The sequence below is a fragment of the Drosophila subobscura genome, chromosome O, assembly GCF_008121235.1.
Source record: "Drosophila subobscura isolate 14011-0131.10 chromosome O, UCBerk_Dsub_1.0, whole genome shotgun sequence".
NCBI lineage: Eukaryota > Metazoa > Arthropoda > Insecta > Diptera > Drosophilidae > Drosophila > Drosophila subobscura.
This window is the reverse complement of record NC_048533.1, coordinates 20,979,954-20,999,600: the sequence shown is the minus strand read 5'-3', so window position 1 is coordinate 20,999,600 and position 19,647 is coordinate 20,979,954. Positions and strand designations below refer to the sequence as shown.

The following is a 19,647-nucleotide window of genomic DNA, read 5'->3' as shown; positions in this document are numbered from 1 at the left end:
CCACAGGTGTCTGCCTTGGGGGAACGGAACGGAATCTCATCGCTGACTGATGACGCGACGACAACAGCTAGAGTGTTCCTATCAAACAATTGAGTATTAATTTTAATAAATAATCACCGAGAACGGCAAAAAAATAAATAAAATAAGAAGAGAAAAAAAATTATCACTGATTTGTTGTTGCGGTTTTTGCATTGGCTGACTACAGGGAGGTTATCAACACAATGCCTTGAGTCATCTCCCGCCCCGAATAGAACATGGAACACACGCTTAAAAACGTATTATGGAAGACGGAAATGAATGCCAGGAGAGTGGAGAAAAAAAAACACACAAACGATGGTACGAGTATATTGTATACGAAATACGCAAATAGTGTTTGGAAAAAAAAATGCCATGCATGGGGGTAAGAATAAATTAAATTTGCGTATGGGCCACAGAAGAATCTTTGCGCGATGAATCTCAAATCTCGCCTATCTAGGCAGAGGAATCTCTTCGTGTTAGTGTTTAAATTTAAACACTGAGCTCAGACCCAGTGGCATGTGGAATATCAAAGGCAAAGAGCTGCGGAGATGGTGGAGATCTACGGTACGGTGAGAAGAAGGTGTTATCAGCATAGCACAGTTCAAGGTGATATTACTTGCAGGCTGACGTCTTCACCACAGGGTAATCGAATTCGAGAACCAATATCCTAGCGCTATCCCTTTCTAGCGCTTGTCTCTTTGAACGTGGTGAATAACAACGTCCCCTTGTTGGTAAATTCACCTTGGCACAGCGCCTGTTTTATGTTTACATTCCAGTGACGGCAGAAGCTTCTGGACTCCACTGGACTGAAACTAAAGCTAAAGTCAAATTACCCCGTCCACTGCCTAACCACCAACAACAACAGTAACGCTTAAAGCGAACAGCAAATTGTTAAATTGTTAAATACATTTTTGGCAAAACGAAAACATTTGCTGGGGCAGCCGAAAAAGATGATAAATGATGCGCGTGTGCAATTCCCGCGAACAAATAGTTTCGCTTTTGTTGTTGTTTTTTCTCGTGTTTTAATAAAGCTTAACTAATTAAACATCTAACCAGACACAAGCGCACACAAACACACACATAATACATATATGTTTAGCTTAGTGCGTGTCTTGGTGTAATATAATAAATGTATTATTATTAAATTTGTAGTTTGTGTTATACAAAAACACCTCTAAAATGTTGCATTAAACTGAAAACTGAAGATGCTTGAGGTGTGTTGAACCCATCGAAGGACAGCGAATCTTCGCAATCGATTCTTCGAACGGTCTTGACGGGGTAATTGGCCAAGAGATTGGCTCAGAGATGGAGGGAATCCCAGAGTCGCTTGGGTCTATGGCTTGCTCGTCCAATTGCTCAGGCAAGGTGAGTTGTTGGTAAAGAGACTCGGCAGACTGAACAGATTGAGGTAGGTGGACAGAAATGTGGCCAGTATGCCGAAGAGCAGCACGCCCATGGTGCAGGAGACGTCGCAGTCGAGGCGATGCAGCAGCCGCACCAGACGCAGCCAGCAGCCGCGCGGCGAGTTGGGCCTGGCCGCCACCAGTAGCGGCTCCATCTCGAGCTCCACCGGATCGTAGTTGAGATCCAGCGGCAGGCTGCCATAGCTGGCCTCGGCGGCGATGCGCTGATGGACCCGTTCCATGCGGCGTATGCGACGGTAGAGCAGCGGCGGCAGAATGAACACCAGGGGACCCGTTATGGTGCCACCCACCACATCCATGAGGGCATCAAAACTGGGCACAAACTCCGCCACGAGCACCTCGAGCGCAAGCACAGTGGAGCGTATGGCCATGCGCTTGAAGGAGAGGCCTGAAAAGGGCAAAGTCTGCTAAAGAACTTCATGACGGATTGGGGTGGGGAAACTTCTTACTCTCCGGCAGCTTGAAGTAATTTTCGATCTGCAGAAACATGGCAGAGCTGGCGACAGTCACGGAGAAGCAGAGCTGCAGCGACATGAGAATCAGCATCACGTAGTAGGGCACGCTCGTGGGCAGCGACTGCAGCAGATTGTTGGCGATCATGGAGCCAAATTTGTAGGCGGCAATGATGGAGCCAAAGATGGCCACGCTGCAGGTAACTAAGGGAACGCTTTGATAATCATTTTAGGAGCATTAAAACTGTCCCTCACTCACTGGCAATTCCAATTGTTGCCGCCCAGGAGACCTGCGACTTGCGCTTCATGTCGATCTGGAGTGTCAGCAGCACCGGATGGATGTCGAACTGAAAGGCCAGAATGCTGTAGCTGTTGAGCATGGTCAGGAATCCCGGTAGCTCCAAGGAGATGCCCTCGAAGGGTGTGCCAATGGCAGGAGCAGCAAACAAACAAAACCAGAGAAGAGCCACAATGAGGATCATCACGCAGACGGCAATGATGGCGAGACCCCTGCATGAAAGGAAGGAGTAAAAAGTGACAAAAGAGCAGCAGCGAATCCTCGCCCTCACCTCATATGCTTTGGACTGCCCAGCCACATGAGCGGACAAATGATGAGACCCACAATGATGGCCCAGTAGCAGTAGGAGAAGTTGTAGTGGCCCGAGCTCATGCGCAGAACGACAGCCTCGAGGTTCTCGGCGGCCATCACCACACTGGGCACGGCCATGGCAAAGATGCTGAGATCCAGGAGCACAGAGACCAGCAGACTCACATACGGCCCGTAGGCAAGCTCCGCCAGAGCGGCATACGGATAGTTGCGCTTCTGCAGGATGGAGGGATCCAAGTGCTCGGCCATGGTCCAGCATTGCGAGAGCAGAAAGGAAGTGTAGATCTGCAGGAAGATGATGGACAGCACCAGCAGCACCCCAAAGTAGCCCAGCTTCACCAGCATGGCGGGCAGCGTGACGAAGGGGAAGATGCCAAACAGATCCACGACATACAGGATGGCAATGAAGAGCGACAGATTCTCCGGCTCATCCTCGTAGGCGCGGAAATGGGGCAGGGCACTGAAGCGGGAGCGCGAGAGGAATGGCAGCTGATCGTGCTGATGCGAGGGCGTCAGCTGCACGGGCGGACGTCGCTTGGGCAGGGCAAAGGATGGTGCGCGCGATGGGCGTGGCGCGGGCTTGACATTTTGCCGTCGGAAGAAGAACATTCGGAACTAGACGCGACAACTGGAAACACGCAACTGTGGGCAACGTCTTAGACGCACTCCGCTGGCAACAAGTTCGTTCTGCCGTTTGTCACCCGACACCCCATGCACAGGGAAGCCACAGCACTGCAATGTCAATGCACGTCGACTCCAACTCCAACTGTGACTCTGGCTCCCAACTCTGCCGCTGCCGCTGGTCAATAGCAAAGTTCAATGCCTCCGGGGATGACCCACAAAAATGGTGAGTGTTTAAAGTGTTTATTTTTATATGCACATATCAACAGTAGCTTCCCCTTCCATCCCACATTCCTGTATCGATCCTTGGAATTGTCTTTATTCAGCTTAAAGCTGCACTTGGGCAATTTTCTGCTTCTTGGCCTGGCTCTATAAATAAAATCAAATCATTACTAAAGCTCATAGAAATGTAATTTATATGGTACGCACCTCTGATTTCTCATCGTTTTGCATGGTAATGACCTGCACCGCCTGGCCAGGACCCACACGCAAGAGTTTCGGGCCACGCGGCGATGTGTCGCCGCAGCAGAAGACCCGCGAAGTCGTCTGCTGCAGCAGCTGCGGACTGGGGCTGTCCGACTCATCCATATTCTGCTCGCTTATGAGGGAGTTCGCGGCGTTCTTGTTGTTGTCCGTGTAGGCGTGATTAAAGATCAAATGATTTGGACGCACTGCATCCGTTATATACTTACTGCACAGTCCACACGTGGGTTAGGCAGGCGTGTCAGTACAACAGCAACAAAGGTTTGGTTATAGTTTAATTGGGGGGAAATACATTTGTTGTGCCCAGCGGCACAAAATATTTGGTGTAAGTAATTGTGATACGTACACTGACCTACCAAGGATCTCGAGAATTATACAATAAATAAATGGATGTATTGCGGGTATTAACAAGGGTTCTGGTGTGGGTATTAGGTGGTGCAGTAGCCACAAAAAATAAGATAAGATAAGATTTAAATACATGCAAAAGCCAGACTGCAGACTTGCACTAAAAGGAACTTGAACTTTTCTTTGTGTTTGTTTTTCTTTTTCAGCTTTTGGCTCACTCACACTCCATGAAGAGACGCCAGTGCAGTGGAAGGGCTTGAGATATTTGCTTATGGTGCTGGTGGGTTAGGTGCTGATTGTGACGATGGTGGAGCGGCCTCGGCTGTTGCTGCAGTGCGCGTCAAGGGTCGCCATCCTGCCTGCAGTTTGAGACAACAAAAAGATACATAGAAAGAAAGTTGCTGGACTGTGCGCTAGGATGAGATCTAATGTGCGGCTTGTGGGTACGGTGTAGCTAATCGAATGGCGACTCATTCAGTGTACGTATCAGGGTTGGGTGTGTAAGTGTACATGAGGAAAACAACAGGAATAACTAGGGGGAATTTCCACCTACGATTTAACGTTGAACAATCGCTGGCGCTTGATGTACTCCAGCACCAGGTCGTCTATGAGATATTTCACTGACTGCCCGCGACTCAGTAGACGTCGCACCAGCGTAGAGCTCACCTCATTGGGCACCCAATTCGTAATCAGCGTTATATTCCGCTGCAAAATTAACTTTGATTTAGTTAAATTCATTTAAATACTTCACTTTACATACCTTGTACTTGGTTAAAATGTCAGATTCAAATATAAACTTCTCGGGATTGGAGCCGCAGCGTGTGATGACCACCAGGCCATGGTTGGCCACAATATCCTCAATCTGTTGGGCACAACGTCAGTCAAGAGAAAAAACTTCAACTAAAAGCAAACTTACATCGGCCTCTGCCCAGAGGCCTGGCACGGCAAAGGACTCCAGTAAATCGGCGCCGCACAGCAGCTTAAGGTGCACGGGATCCTTGCGCTCTCGCAGCGAAAAGGGCAGCCAGCCGGGCAGGGAACCATTTGGCTCTGCATCTCCAGCACCACTGGATGAGTTCAAGTAGTTGTTCATGAAGTTCTGATGGTACTGCAGCACGGATTGTGTGCGCATCCACTGGTTTTGGTGCACCTCCCAGTCGGAGAGGCGTATCCAGTTGGAGCTCTGTACGGCCAATTTCACCATTGCGCAGCGGTCCAGCGATGAGGCCAGCCCCTTCTTTGCATATGAGTCATGGGTGGGCGAGATAATGCCGCCCACCACCTTGTGTGTCCCCTGCATCTCAAAGTGATCCCTGGCTATCTCTGTGCACGCGCCGAGTGGATGACGGTATCGATTATATTTGGAAATTACACAATTCTCGAAGCCAAAGCCGCATGCTGCTTACCAAACATTCTGAGGTGCATCGGCGTGGGCGGACTGAAGCAGCCGCATGCGATGAAGGCGATGCGGGGCAACAGGCACTTTGTTTCCTCCATGAACGCCGACATTTTAAGCAAAATTTATGTAAATAGTTCCGAAGCGCACATGAACCGTAATGTTTGTTGTTGTTTAGACAGCTGGTTTTCGCAATCAGCTGGCAATCGATAGCTGCAAGCGGGCATCGACTATATCGATGTTTTCAGAACAAAAACTTCGATGTTTTTAATGAAAATTATTATTTGTTTAAAAAATTAATATTATTGTTTCTGTTCAGATTATTTTTAACTATGTAAATCAGTCTGGATCACTCTTTTCTGACTACATATACAATAATTCTAACCTCGCAATAATCGGCTTTATCAGTTCCAAATTGTATTACTAAGGTTTCTATAATTTTTCGACACAACCGAAGCTTCCACAGTCTGTTTGACAGCCTTTTCCTTTCCCTTTTGATTTTCGTTTTTTTTTTTAATTCTTATTTAAAAAAATTGATAGTGGCCCAACACATATCGCTGTTTTGGCCACCTCTAGACCACACTCGATTTGCCACAGAACGACTAGTGGGCCGTGCTATCGATTAGAAATGGCGTCCTCACTGTCTTTCTTTTATGAAAAATTCGTGTAGTCGTATTTACAATTTATCAACGTTGTGTGTGTTTGTCAATTATAAGGACGAGTGCGGGCTATTCTCGTCTCACACTCTTGACCGATTAGCGCAACAGCCATAATATAAGTGTTTTTAGTGCGGTACATAACGGCGACGACGTGCAAGCAGGGCGCCGAGTGCAAAAACAACGGCCAGCAGCAGTCAGCGAAACGAAAATGCATTTGTGACTGACACAAACACACACACACCCAGGCAGATAGACAGACAGAAAGACACAGAAGGGACACCCTGAAACTGCAAGGATAGCGAAGGAGAAGGCAAAGTCGTAGCGAAGGCAGGAGGAGGCGACGACTGCTGCTCCATCATCATCAGCAGCAGCAACAACAAATGGCGCTTGTGACGGTGCAGCGCTCCCCAAGTGTGGCTGGCTCGGGCTCGAATTCGGTGAGTGTGAGTGCGCGGATGCAGGAAAGGGCTCCCAGATTGCAGCTCCACGTTGGGTGCATTTTTCACACCCCAAATCTTATCTTTTGCCGTGTGTTTTGTTGTGAATCCATCCCAACCGACAAGGAATGTGTTAGTGTGTGTGTGCGGTTGTCAAGCTCCATCTCTCTCTCTCTCTCGCTCGCTCTTGCTCTCGGAATTGTGCTTTGTTTTGGTTTTAATAATTTTATTCGGAGTAAGTGGCTGGGCTGGCTCTCTGTGGCACGGCCTATAATCGCTCTTCCTGTGCGTGTTCCGCCTTGGGTGCATGATCCTTTGTGTGTTGTGTATGTTGTGTGTGTATTTATTTGGCTTGTGCCCCAAAACGCAAAACGATTATTTCGAGTGGCTGTCTCTTGGCCTGGCCGTGCCGTGCCGTGGCGTGTGTGTGGGCGCTTGCGGCGCGGCGCGTCAGCGTCATCATCATCGTCGTCTTCGTTGTTGTTGCTTTTTGTTGTAACTCAACCAAATCCGTAGCAGACGTCGCGACGTCAGCCGCGCGCCTATATGTATATTTTTTGCATTGCCTTTTATGTCGTTTTGTCATCCGTCGCGTCTACTGTGTGAGATTTTTCTTTTTGGTTCCGTTAGCGCCTACCGTCCGCCCGACCGACCGCCCCAAAAATAGTTCTCAAGACCTTGAGACAGCCACAAACACACAAACACACGCACACACAAATATTCATATGGTACGAATGTGTGTGCCACACACAAACACTTTGGTCGGAGGGGGGAGGAGCAGGGCCTGCCCTTGGAAATTTAAATCAGGCAATCAGACAGTAATCGAGAGATCTTTATCGTACACCTTCCAACAATGAAAGTTGGTTAAAATGGTAGACCGAGTCGATGATGATGATGATGTACTTTCGACTAAACGCTGCTGGGTGAGTGGGTGGCTGAGTCACAGGCGGCAGCGGCGGGTGACTGTAGCACGGCCAGGGGCAGAGCAGAGGCAGCTGGGGGGAGTAAACAAATATTAAAACATTTCCCGTTTCCCCATCAGGATGGCGAGGCCGATGACGACGAGGGCAATAGCAAGAACGAAAAGAGCGAATGCTTCTTTGCTGGCAAAGGAACCGCCCTGGTATTAGCGCTTAAGGATATACCGCCACAGCAGCAGGCGGAACGTAGGCTGAGCACGGACTCGACGCGTTCCAGCAACAGCACACAGAGCAACAACTCCGACATACAGCTCCATCTGCAGTCAATGTTCTTTCTGCTGCAGCGTGAGGACACGCTCAAGATGGTCAGTAAATAAAATCTCCATAATGCTTGCCGTTTACTTACTTTCTTCCTTTTTGGGCAGGCTGTCAAGCTGGAGTCGCAGCGTACCAATCGCACACGTTACCTGGTGATTGCCTCGCGCAGCTGCTGCCGTCGTGCTGCCACCAGCGAGCGTCGCCGCAACAAGATAATGCGTCACAATTCGGCAAAGGTCAGCTCCTCCACGTCCTCGGCCAACAGCAGCGCGTCGGTGGTGACAACACAGCGGCAGCATTCAGAGGACGTTGCACCATCAGCAGCCAGTAAATGTGATAAAACAGCGGACAAGGAGAATGTGGCAGCTGCCGGCGACAACAAGAATATCTCGGGCATGGAGGAGTCCTGCCTGCTGGGCATCGACTGCAATGAGCGGACGACAATCGGTCTGGTGGTGCCCATCCTAGCAGACACCACCATACACCTGGATGGCGATGGGTGAGCCTCTGTCTTGCGTGTGTTTATCCGACAGCCTCAACACTGATTTTCCCTACTTTGCAGCGGCTTCAGCGTGGCCGTCTTTGAGAAGACACACATCTTCAAGCCCGTATCGGTGCAGGCCATGTGGTAAGTGTGGGATAACAGAAGCCAATCAAACATTAATTACAACTCCATGCCGCTGGGGCAACAGGTCAGCGCTTCAGACGCTGCACAAAGTATCGAAGAAGGCTCGTGAAAACAACTTTTATGCGAGCGGACCCTCGCACGATTGGCTGTCCAGCTACGAGCGACGCATTGAGTCGGATCAGTCGTGCCTGAACGAGTGGAATGCCATGGATGCGATAGAGAGTCGCCGCCCACCCTCACCAGATGCCATAAGGAATAAGTAGGAGTACCCCAAAAACCATTTAATTAACTCTATTAAAATTAATTTTGTAACTGCAGGCCAACGGAAAAGGAGGAAACTGAAAGTGTCATTAAAATGAAGTTGAAAGCAATCATGATGTCGGTGGATCTGGATGAGGTTACCTCCAAGTATATACGCGGACGCCTCGAGGAGATACTGGACATGGATCTGGGCGAATACAAGTCGTTCATTGATGCCGAAATGCTTGTCATACTCGGCCAAATGGATGCACCCACAAAGATATTCGAGCATGTGTATTTGGGCTCCGAGTGGAATGCCAGCAATCTGGAGGAGCTCCAAAAGAATGGGTATACAAACGATTTATGCAATGGGGAACCTCCTCTATCCTTAGAAATTTGATGCATTTTCCTTCTTTCCAGCGTTCGGCACATACTGAATGTGACGCGGGAGATAGATAACTTTTTCCCTGGCACCTTTGAGTACTTTAACGTGCGTGTTTATGATGATGAGAAGACGAATCTTCTCAAATACTGGGACGACACATATCGTTATATAACACGGGCCAAGGCCGAGGGCTCCAAGGTGCTGGTGCATTGCAAAATGGGCGTGAGTCGGTCCGCTTCTGTGGTGATAGCCTATGCGATGAAGGCCTACAAGTGGGAGTTTCAGCGTGCGCTGGATCATGTGAAGGAGCGGCGCAGCTGCATCAAGCCGAACAAGAACTTTCTCAGCCAGTTGGAGACTTACAGCGGCATGCTGGACGCCATGAAGAACAAGGAGAGGCTGCAGCGCAGCAAGAGTGAGACGAATTTGAAGAGCACAAAGGATGCGCGACTGTTGCCGGGCAGCGAGCCCACGCCACTGATACAGGCACTCAATCAGGCCAAGTCCAAGTTGAGCGGCGAGGCGGGAGTTGTCACACCCGAGGAGGAGGAGGATGATGGTGCGGGGAAGGACATAAGACACTCGCGACTCCATCGTCGATCGAGCGCACAAAAGCAGCGACGCATGGTGCGACGCTCGAGCAGCACCTCCCCGAAGACACAGACAGCCGTTGTCACCAAGCAGCAGAGCCAATCGATGGAGAACCTCACGCCGGAGCGCAGCGTGGCGGAGGAGCCAAAGAACATGCGCTTTCCCGGCAGCAATGGAGAGAACTACAGCGTCACCCAGAACCAGGTGCTGCACATCCAGAAGCATACGCCTCTGTCGGTGCGCACACGCGTTCATGATCTCGAGTCGCATCGCTCGGATCAGTTGCCGTCACAGCAGTCGCCGTCACTGTCGCAGTCACAGCCGCAGGCCCAACAAGGCCCCGTGTGGACCTCACTGACCAAGCTAATCACTCAGACGTCCCACTTGGGAGGCAATGCAGGAGCAGGAGGCAGTGGAAGTGGCAGCAGCAGCGGCAGCAGCAGCGGCAGCATTATGCCTCGTAGAGATTCAAGCTCCTCGGATGTGTTCTCCTCGCAGGTGGACAATGTCTTTGCCAAAGAGGAGCGGGAGAAGCGACAGCGTCGCAAGACACATTCGTGGACAGAGTCATTTGGACCCAGTGGCGGAATCATACTGGATGCCGCGCCAGGGCAGCAGCAGTCGCAGTCGCAATCCATCATGCTGCGGCCACGCGGCCTGCGGCAGCGGGAACCACCTTCGCGTCACTCCAGCTGGGGATCGGGCGACAATCGGAGCAGTCTGCCGCTGCGCACAAGTTCCTGCAGCTACTACGACAGCAACCGCAACACCACTGCCATCTTTGAGGGTGAGATCCAAGATCTGAAGCGAAGCAGCAGCAGCAGGAGCAGCATTGACCCAAAAACTGCCAGCAACTGCAATGTGAGCGAGGCGGGAAGTGGCAGCGGCGGCCAACTGGGGACAGTCAAGCGCACCAAGCAGAAGCTGGAGGAGAGCACGGTGCTAAAGAAGCGCTGCCCAGAGGATGCTCCAGATCAGCAGGAGCAAGAGCTGGATGCCAGCGTAGGAGATGCAGCTGCTGCTGGTGGTGGTCAGAAGCGGTGTGCGACCCTCTATCGGAGCGCCTCCTCGGCCAACAGTCCCAGACAGCGGCAGCCACTGCGCTGCAACAGCGAGGAGCTGATGCACACCAGCGATATTGAGAACAAGAATACAACCAGCGATCTGGAAGCGGCAACTACGGCGGTGGTGCTGCGTGTGGGTCCCAGCCAGACGCTGGCTGAGGATCAGCGAATTTCGGGCAATGTGCAAATACTCAAGCAAAACTTTGAAGCCAAAGCGGCGGTGATTGGCGTGGGTTCGGCGGCGACTGTGGCAACCGCAAGCAGCACTCCAGCAGCCACTAGTGTTGCGGCTGCAACAACAGCTGCCCCAACAATGGGTGGCAAGAAGACGACGTCCCATCAATCACTGCCCTCGTCGCCAGTTGCACAGCACGCGAATCATGTGTCCTCCTCCAGCTCCTCCTCAACGTCGAACTCGTCCGATTCCAGCGTAAGCGAAAATTGTGATCGTAATGTAAAAGGTCTAGTGCATAAATATCAAACCACTTCCTGCAGTAGCCAAGCTGCGAGCCAGACTGCAGTCAACGTCCCGCCTACAACCAACACACTGCCGCCGCCGCAAGCGTCTCAGCCATTAACCGCCAGCCACAGCCACAACAACAGCACTAACACCAGCACCACAACAAACGCCACCACTAGCTACAAGCAACGCCCGCGCTCCTACTACGATCGCTCCTCGCTGTCGAACAAAACGCACGATTACAGCGAGAGTCGACCGCCGCCCGCACCTGCCAGACTCACTGCCAGCGTCAACTACAGCAGCAGCAGTGGCGGGAGCGGCAGTCACACCAGCCACGTGCAGCTGCCACAACAGTCTGAGCAGCAGCAGCATCAGCAAGTGCAGATACGGCGACTGGCACAGCATGGAAAGACCCATCCACTCACTAGGCTAAGTACACCAAAGCCAGGCTTCAATACGGCTGCATACAACACCATGTAACGAAATGCTATTTTTACTTACTCATCCAAACAAGCTCCACCACACCACACCATTTCACACTCACCATAATAGCCACTAAGGATCGCCCGAGCATTGTTTTGCTTTACGTATTTATATTTTCAATTCGCCATCAAACGCTTTTGTCCTATGTTACTGTCATACCCGCATACCATAATACATGTCATCGTGGTGAAATTACTACAGGGTGACCACTATCCCTTTCAAGCGCTTGTCTTTTTGAGCGTGGTGAATAAGTTAGTGGACAACGTCACCTGGTTAGAAATTTCACCATGCCCGTCATACTGTCCTTTCAATAATGTGTAAGCTTGTGTGTAGTAGTGCGTCTCATATGTTCTGTGAAGACCGACCCCGACTCGACCCAACCCGACCGACCGAACCAAACCGACGATCCGCAATCTTAAAACTGTGTGAAGAGTGCCGTCAGGGACTATAAAACAAAAACAAAACAAAAACCTATGAAATTGAAACTGTATTTGTACTTTTAAATTACTTGTAACTGTATACATATTTATTTTATATTATGCAAGAACTGCCTACGAATAAACGAAATTTTCTGTATATACATCAAAACACATATTGTACACACATCATGTGGTGGCCTGTTCCCCCTGTTCGTTCGTTTTTGTCTTTGTTCCCGAATATTGTGCCGTCTGACCTGCCTGAGTCATATCATATCATATCGTACCACCAGCAGTATGTATGTACTCTGCTCTACCTCTGCCTGACAGCTTTTATGACCCAACTTTGTATTTGCAGCCTTATCCACATGATACGTTCCTTCCGCTACTCATGGGCCGAGAAGTGTAATAAGTGAACGAAAACCCAAACCCCCCAGCTGGCTCTTAAGGCTGATGCCCGCCACCCACCTTGTTATACACAACATTTGTATTCTTTTTTTGTTTGCTATTTATCAAACCGTATTTATAAATATATACAACTATAACCCAATTACAAGTGCAATCTTTTTTAATTGCGAAATGAGTCATTGAGTAGGTAACGGACCATTCCAAATGAAAAACCAGTGCAGAGTTGCAACTGGACAGAAAAAAATAGCAAAGTCATGGCATGCTTGAAAGGCAGCAGCAGGGCTCCCAATCCAATTGCTAAAAGTGCAATTTTTATTTAAAATGCAATGTTTTAGGCTTTAAAACCGTTAAAATGTATTATCGATATACCGTCATGTGCCGCAGAAAGACGAGCATTCATACCCTGGGGAAGAGGATATAGAATTTAGACAATGTTTGTTGGCCTCAGGTTTAAAACTATCTCAATGAAATTGTTCTGTTTAAGAGGTCAAGAGAGTTTATCTGGTCCGATAAATAAGTACAGAAAGAAAATCAAGGACATAAACAGGTACATAACAATGAAACAAATATGTAAAACAAGTATTTTCCGTGGCTGAAACAGTTTAAATAGAAGGGGGTTTAGAGGGTTAAGTTAAGTTCACTCATCACCCAAAATGTTTGGAATATCGGTATATAACGTATTTTCTATCATTATTTTTTTGGTATATCTACACAACAGCGGCCACACTGCCCCACACACTCATACGCGCGCACTCTGCCACAGTTTCTTTATTTTCTGCAGAAAAATTAGAAAAAAGGCACGAAACGAAATCAATTGTGAGCGCGCAACAGAGGAGGGTACGAGAACAGAACGGTAGCCAAAGTGCAATCAATCTATAATGCAAGCTGCTGCTGCCAGAGCAGACGCAGTCGCATAATCGAACAATTGCTGCTGCCCGTTTTTCGAGACGAGAGGAGACGGAGTTGCGGGTTGTTGTTGCTTCTGCTGCTGCTGGTCGTCATTCGCCAGTAGTCGCCGCCGTTGCCGCTGCCACCGCCACCACCCGTCGTCACTGTCGTCGTACGTGGCGTTTATTTGCACAATTGCCGCCTCGCCAACGACACGGCTTAATCAGAAGTCGTCGCTCGGAGCAGTCCGAGGTCGTCGCGAGTGCTGCGGCTGGAAGTTGCACCATCAGTTCGACCAGGCCCAATATGACAGACAACGCAGGCAACGCACTGGCCGACAAGGGGCTCCCAGAGATGAAGGGATGGCTGCTCAAGTGGACCAACTACATCAAGGGCTACCAGCGCCGATGGTTCGTCCTGTCCAAGGGCGTGCTCAGCTACTACCGCAATCAGTCGGAGATAAATCACACATGCCGCGGCACCATCTCGCTGCACGGCGCCCTTATACACACCGTCGACTCGTGCACCTTTGTCATCTCGAATGGCGGCACGCAAACATTTCACATCAAGGCTGGCACTGAGGTGGAGCGACAGTCGTGGGTGACGGCCCTCGAGCTGGCCAAGGTGAAGGCCATCCGCGCGATAGAGAGCGAGGAGGAGGAGGAAGAGGAAACAGCGCAAGTGGTGCCCAGCCAGGAGATCAGTTCGGTGGTGCGGGATCTCACCGAGCGGCTGGAGAACATGCGCACCTGCTACGATCTAATCACGAAGCACGGAGCTGCGCTGCAGCGTGCCCTCAACGATTTGGAGTCCAACGAAGAGGAGTCGCTGGCCAGCCGCACAAAGATTGTCAACGAGCGGGCCACGCTCTTTCGGATCACATCGAATGCGATGATCAATGCTGGCAACGATTACCTCCACTCGGCGGAGTCGCAGGGCCACAAGTGGTCCAAGATGCTGCACCACGAGCGCGAGCAGCGGCTGAAGCTCGAGGAGATCATCGAGACGATGGCCAAGCAGCAGTCGCAGATGGAGCAGGCCGCCGTTTTGGTGCGCCAAAACAAACCCGTTCCGCCCATGGTCTCGTCCAGCACCACAATGTCCTTGAACGCTGCCGGCGGCAGCAGCTCCAACACGGCTCTCACCTCCGACGACGAGGTGGAGTTCTTTGACGCCCTGGAGCACACCTCCTCGGGCGACAGCACCTTCATCCTCAAGCTGAACAAGCGACGCAGCAGCTCCGAGGATCAATTCGATGGCCAGACAGGCAGCTCCTCGGAGAGCGACGAACAGAAACGCATCATAAAAACCATCCAACAGGTCTCGCTGGTGAGTGCGCCTCGTGTGGCCTCCGGCGGTGGCCACAACAACGACGACGACGATGACGATGTGGATCGCTCCGCACAGCCCGACAGCCGTGAGTCGCGTGTCAGCAATCTACGCAGCAGCAGGCCGGCAAAGGCTCGCCGTGTGCGGGTGCCCGACAAGCCCAATTATCCGCTGAGTCTGTGGTCCATCATGAAGAATTGCATTGGCAAGGATCTCTCGAAGATCCCCATGCCCGTGAACTTCAATGAGCCGTTGTCCATGCTGCAGCGCCTGGTGGAGGATTACGAGTACTCGGACATACTCGATGCGGCCGCTAATTGCAAGGATGCGTGCGAGCAGCTGGCCCATGTGGCTGCCTTCACCGTCTCCGCGTATGCAACGACAACGAATCGCACGGGCAAACCATTCAATCCGCTGCTCGGCGAGACCTTCGAGTGCGATCGCATGGATGATTTCGGCTGGCGCTGCCTCGCCGAGCAGGTCTCCCATCATCCGCCGGTTGCGGCGCTGCACTGCGAGAGCAGCAAGTGGCTGTGCTGGCAGGAGTTCTCGATGACCAGCAAGTTTCGTGGCAAATATGTGCAGGTAGGAGAGAGAGAGAGAGAGCAGCTCCCATTCATTCCTCATTCTTGTGACACCTTTTTTCTTGCAGATAAATCCCTTGGGCGGTGCCTATGTGCAGTTCCCGCAGAGCGGCAATCGTTACTCCTGGCACAAGGTGACCACCACCGTGAACAACATAATCGTCGGTCGCTTGTGGGTGGATCAGCATGGAGAGATGGAAATCATTGGCTCCCATGCATCGCAGGGCAACAAATGCATCCTGAACTTCATCCCCTACTCCTACTTCAGTCGCGAGGTGCAGCGGAGTGTCAAGGGTGTCGTTATGAATCAGCGCAACGAGGTCAAGTGGGTGATACGCGGCACCTGGGATGCACAGATCGAAATAGCGCCCGTGCTGAAGACTTCAGGCACACCGGACAGTCCCACGTACACCACCGGCGAGTACAAGGTGGCATGGCAGCGTCGTCCTGCACCGGCAGATTCCGACAAGTACTACAATTTCACGACACTGGCCTGCCAGCTCAACGAGGAGGAGGAGGGCGTGGCGCCAACGGACTCCAGACGACGTCCCGATCAGCGGCTGATGGAGCGCGGCGACTGGGATGAGAGCAACAAGGAGAAGCTGCGCCTCGAGGAGAAGCAGCGCACGGTGCGCAGGCAGCGTGAAAGCGAGGCGGAGCATGCGGCATCCGAGGGCAGACCCTATCCGGCCTACGAGCCGATGTGGTTCAAGCGCGAGAAGGAGGAGGGCAGCGAGGACTTTGTGCATGTGTTCAAGAACACCTACTGGACCGCCAAGGAGGCGCAGGACTGGAGCGGTTGCCCCGAAATTTATTAAACTACAGCAACAGAGAGAGGACAGCCTTAGTAAAGAAAGTTAAAAAAATGATGCTAAAAAAGATTTATTCAGCCAGGAAGCACGCGCGGGAAAAGGAAGAACGGAAGCAGCACACATTCTTCTACGATTTAGAACTATAAATTGAATGCCTCTGTAAGCCCTAGCTAAAGCCTCGGTACACGTGGGAAATCTTCAACGAAATTTTGTCTTCTGTTTCTCTTTTGTTTCAAGCATTTTGCTTGCATCATTTATGGCACAATCCTTTGGCGTAGACTCTTCCCCTGCAAGTGGAATCAGCACCCCGCTCCACTCTAAGCCTAAACCCCAAATGGATTCTGTTCCTTTCCGTCTTGTTTTCTACATTACTTTGTGTATATAACTGCAGAAATATATAAATAATAATTATCTATATATCAAAATGGAATTGGAGAGGAAAACGCGCGAGTGGAATCGAATCGAGAGAACCATATGTTAAATGTTATAAATTTATGCAATTTATTATTAAAGTATTATTTAAATAAAGCAACAATTGTGTGTGTTTTCTGTGTGTCTGTGGTTCGATTTGATAACCGATAAGGCAGGCAGCAGACTCTGCACCTGCACCTGGCACACCTGTCCCTGTGCCTGACCGACTGACTGACTCATTATCACTTTATCCATCGATTAGGCGGTGTCACTGTGTTATCAACTAATAAAAAACTAAAACTACACACAGAAGATAACATGGCTGCGCCGGCTACCGCGGGTCACTCGCGCTCATCAATTATTTTCGGTCGTTTGCGATGGCTCAAATATATCCAGCGACTTGAGCAGCGCCTCCACCGATGGATCGCGGCCTTGAAAGCGGCGGAACACCTCTACAGTGGGCACTGAGCCGCCAGAACTGAGGAACGTCTGCTTGTAGCGCTTGCCCACGGCCGCATAGTTCTCGTCGCTGCGCCGTGCGGAGAAGCTGCTCGAGATGTCGGCGGCTATCATCTTGGAATACAAATGACTGAATTGTGCGGCCGCCCAGTCGCCGCTGAATATGTCAGTCATGGAGCAGGGATGGGCGTCCTTCTTGTCCAGCGGCATGCAGTGGTAGACGGGCCACAGCTTGCGCACGATATCCAGCCAGAAGGCATTCGAGCGATGCAGCTCCACATCGAGATCGGCGAGGTAGAGCTCCTGGCAGAGCTGATATCCCGCCAGTTGCTTCTTCAGCAGCGGCATCTTCTCGGACAGGGCAGCATCGATGGGCTCATCGCTGGCATAGTGGCCGGAGAGGCTGCTCAGCACGGTGGGATCGTCGAGGAAGTTGCTCATCACATAGCCCGACACCTGCGACGCGTCCCACTCGATGTTGGAGAGACCGGCGAGGTCGCTGTAGCCAGCTTGGGTCAGCAGATGCTGCAGTCCACTGCCAAAGGTACGGAACATCATCTGCAGATCGTCGTAGTTGAGGAGCGGCACCCTGCCCTGCACGGGATCGGCAAAGTTGAAAATCAAAGCGCAGAGCGGCGCAAGACCCGCGGACTTGTTGCTGTTCCTTATGCCCACCATCCAGCCATTGTTGCGACCGAAGCGATGCTCCTTGGAGAAACAATCCACATAGAAGCCGCCCACAGGCGTCGCACCATTGCTCACATCCCCATCGAAGACGTCGTAGAACTTGACGGCCGGATGCCAGACCTCAGCCTTGGGCTGCTCCACAATGCGGATATTGAAGAGTTTCTCGCTGAGCGAAAACAGACCCGAAATTACACGCGGCAGTGGGAAGAACTCGCTCAGCTTGTCCTCCAGCAGATTGTGCTCGGCCGCCAGCTGCTTGCGCCGCCAGTAGCTCACATCGTAGGCATCCAGCTTGTAGTCGCAGCCGCTGGCCGTCGCGAATTGTTGCAGCTTCTCCAGCTCAACGCTTTGGGCTGGACCCGCGAACTTCAGCAGCTTGGCAAATATCTGCTTCAGGCTGTCGACACTGCCGACCATTTTGGTTTGCATGGACATGTCCGCGTATGTGCTGTAGTCCAGCAGGTTGGCCTGTCGGTGGCGCAGGCCGCGTATCTTCTCCAAGTGCGTGCTGTTCTCCAGGGCCTTGTCCTGCTGCGCCGAAGCCTTCAGCACATTGGCACGCCACACGTTCCAGCGCTGCAGACGCTCCGGACAGTACTTGAGGAAGCCCTCGACTATTTGCGGCTGCAGCGTCACCTTCCAGGGACCCTCCAGCGGCTGGTTGGGATCCCGGGCCGTTGCCTCCAACAGTGCGGGCGGGAAATCACGCACCAGCTGGAAATCGCTCACCGCATGCCCAAACGAGTGCACGGCCATGGTGACTTTGTTCTTGAAGCTGGCCCGCTCGCGTCCCAGCTGGATGATCAGCTCCTTGAGCCCGTCCTGCGAGTCCTTGCTCAGGGTCAGGCCATTCAGCTTGCCCTCGAGCAAGTACTTCTGTCGCATTCGCTGCTCACTTGCTCCATCCCCACCGACTGTGTCCTGCTGCAGCAGCGCATTGTAGACAGTCTTGTTGCAGTACTTGGCGGCGCGTGCGTTGCGCGCCCGTTCGTGTATGTTCATGTACGACTTTGTGGGTATCAGCGTGCTGTTGCCCAAGTACAGAGCCTTCGCCACGCCCCAGGTGGTCTCCAGGGGTCCGGTGACGGCATCGAGTTCCCCGAAGATTGCCGCACTGTCCAGCCGCTTGCCACTCTTGATGTCCTGCTCCAGAGCCTTCACCGACTTCTCCACGGCCGACGCCTGCTGTCCGATGGCCCCCAAGCACATCTCGATGGTTATGTCACTGAATGCAGGCAGTCCATCCGGTTTCAGCACGCCCTCGCCCAAGGGCCCCTCCTCACCGATTTCGGGTACACTAAACCAGGGGTAAGAAGAGGCCTTGCATTATTCCAGAACTATCAAAGAATCTGCGTATTTACTTACAGCACGATGTAGCCCGGCCGGCAATGTGAGGTGTGCAACAGACTGCGCTGTGCGGCCTGCGCTGGGCAGAGGAGCAGGCGACGCTGTCGCAAAATGTTCAGCATGTTCACTGAAAGCAATTGTACAGTTAGTTATTTGCAAATTCTAAATGCCTATGCCCGAATTTTTTTTTGATATTTAATCGCTACAGCGAAATTGGTTGGTCGCAGAGATGAGTCCGCATTGACCAGATACTTCAGTTTTGTGTTGAATATTATAAAAAAGTTACTGAAAATTTTGAACTCAAAAAAAGAGTTGTTTGCCGAACGAACACTAGAAATAGAATGATGCCCGAATTTATAACAAATAAAAAAAAAAAGCTGTGGTTTACACAACCCGTATGGCTGCAGACTTATCGATAAAAACCATCAAAAATATACCGTAAATATACCGAAGCCTGGTGACAGCTGCCAGAGTTGCCGCCACTACAAGTTTAGACTGATTGGGCAAATACATTTAATGTGGGTTTTCAAGGGCGAATTTGTAGTATGGAAAGCCGCCTTCAAACCATTATTTAGTTTTAATTTTGTAGGTAAAAATGATTGTAATTAAAAAATCAAAGGGAGAACATTTGAGGATTTTCGATTTTTATTGATTTTTTGTTTGTTTTTCACTTTTTTTTTTAGCATTTTTTTTGTCTTTTGATTTTTTATTGCATTTTTTTTTGGTTTTTTTTTCTTTTTTTTTTATATGCCGAGCATAAAATACACATTGAAAA

General features: G+C 51.0%; 5 protein-coding genes across 14 annotated transcripts; 2 read left to right on the top strand and 3 right to left on the bottom strand.

The window, feature by feature from the left end:
• Positions 1–1,132: 1,132 nt before the first annotated feature.
• LOC117896014 lies at positions 1,133–3,235 on the bottom strand. The gene is made up of 4 exons (XM_034804019.1): positions 2,464–3,235; positions 2,154–2,404; positions 1,892–2,098; positions 1,133–1,830 (listed from the first exon to the last, which is right to left on the bottom strand). Exons 1-4 carry the CDS (start codon positions 3,108–3,110, stop codon positions 1,352–1,354), a joined length of 1,584 nt encoding a protein of 527 aa, XP_034659910.1. The 5' UTR covers positions 3,111–3,235; the 3' UTR covers positions 1,133–1,351.
• A 94-nt stretch (positions 3,236–3,329) lies between these two features.
• Positions 3,330–5,547, bottom strand: LOC117896015 (nicotinamide/nicotinic acid mononucleotide adenylyltransferase 1). Of its 2 annotated transcripts, XM_034804020.1 has the most exons (6): positions 5,357–5,546; positions 4,867–5,273; positions 4,711–4,812; positions 4,504–4,655; positions 3,552–3,813; positions 3,330–3,491 (listed from the first exon to the last, which is right to left on the bottom strand). In XM_034804020.1, exons 1-6 carry the CDS (start codon positions 5,457–5,459, stop codon positions 3,450–3,452), a joined length of 1,068 nt encoding a protein of 355 aa, XP_034659911.1. In that variant the 5' UTR covers positions 5,460–5,546; the 3' UTR covers positions 3,330–3,449. The 2 variants fall into 2 exon arrangements, with proteins under 2 accessions (XP_034659911.1, XP_034659912.1); XM_034804021.1 differs by lacking the exons at positions 3,330–3,491; positions 3,552–3,813 and adding an exon at positions 4,160–4,309 and having other exon boundaries at positions 5,357–5,547.
• A 402-nt stretch (positions 5,548–5,949) lies between these two features.
• Positions 5,950–12,442, top strand: LOC117896012 (protein phosphatase Slingshot). 9 transcript variants are annotated; one of them, XM_034804018.1, is made up of 9 exons: positions 5,951–6,448; positions 7,485–7,727; positions 7,788–8,179; positions 8,243–8,308; positions 8,373–8,567; positions 8,627–8,896; positions 8,969–10,840; positions 11,407–11,524; positions 12,306–12,433. In XM_034804018.1, the coding sequence occupies exons 1-8, from the start codon at positions 6,386–6,388 to the stop codon at positions 11,474–11,476; spliced, it is 3,171 nt and encodes a 1,056-aa protein (XP_034659909.1). In that variant the 5' UTR covers positions 5,951–6,385; the 3' UTR covers positions 11,477–11,524; positions 12,306–12,433. The 9 variants fall into 9 exon arrangements, with proteins under 9 accessions (XP_034659901.1, XP_034659906.1, XP_034659909.1 ...); XM_034804010.1 differs by having other exon boundaries at positions 5,950–6,448; positions 8,969–11,524; positions 12,306–12,442; XM_034804015.1 differs by lacking the exon at positions 11,407–11,524 and having other exon boundaries at positions 5,950–6,448; positions 8,969–11,018; positions 12,306–12,435.
• A 631-nt stretch (positions 12,443–13,073) lies between these two features.
• Positions 13,074–16,383, top strand: LOC117896277 (oxysterol-binding protein 1). Its single transcript, XM_034804480.1, has 2 exons — positions 13,074–15,157; positions 15,225–16,383. The coding sequence occupies exons 1-2, from the start codon at positions 13,550–13,552 to the stop codon at positions 15,972–15,974; spliced, it is 2,358 nt and encodes a 785-aa protein (XP_034660371.1). The 5' UTR covers positions 13,074–13,549; the 3' UTR covers positions 15,975–16,383.
• Positions 16,333–19,277, bottom strand: LOC117896278 (oligopeptidase A). Its single transcript, XM_034804481.1, has 3 exons — positions 19,227–19,277; positions 18,891–19,054; positions 16,333–18,822 (listed from the first exon to the last, which is right to left on the bottom strand). The coding sequence occupies exons 2-3, from the start codon at positions 18,992–18,994 to the stop codon at positions 16,734–16,736; spliced, it is 2,193 nt and encodes a 730-aa protein (XP_034660372.1). The 5' UTR covers positions 18,995–19,054; positions 19,227–19,277; the 3' UTR covers positions 16,333–16,733.
• Between the last annotated feature and the right edge of the window lie 370 nt (positions 19,278–19,647).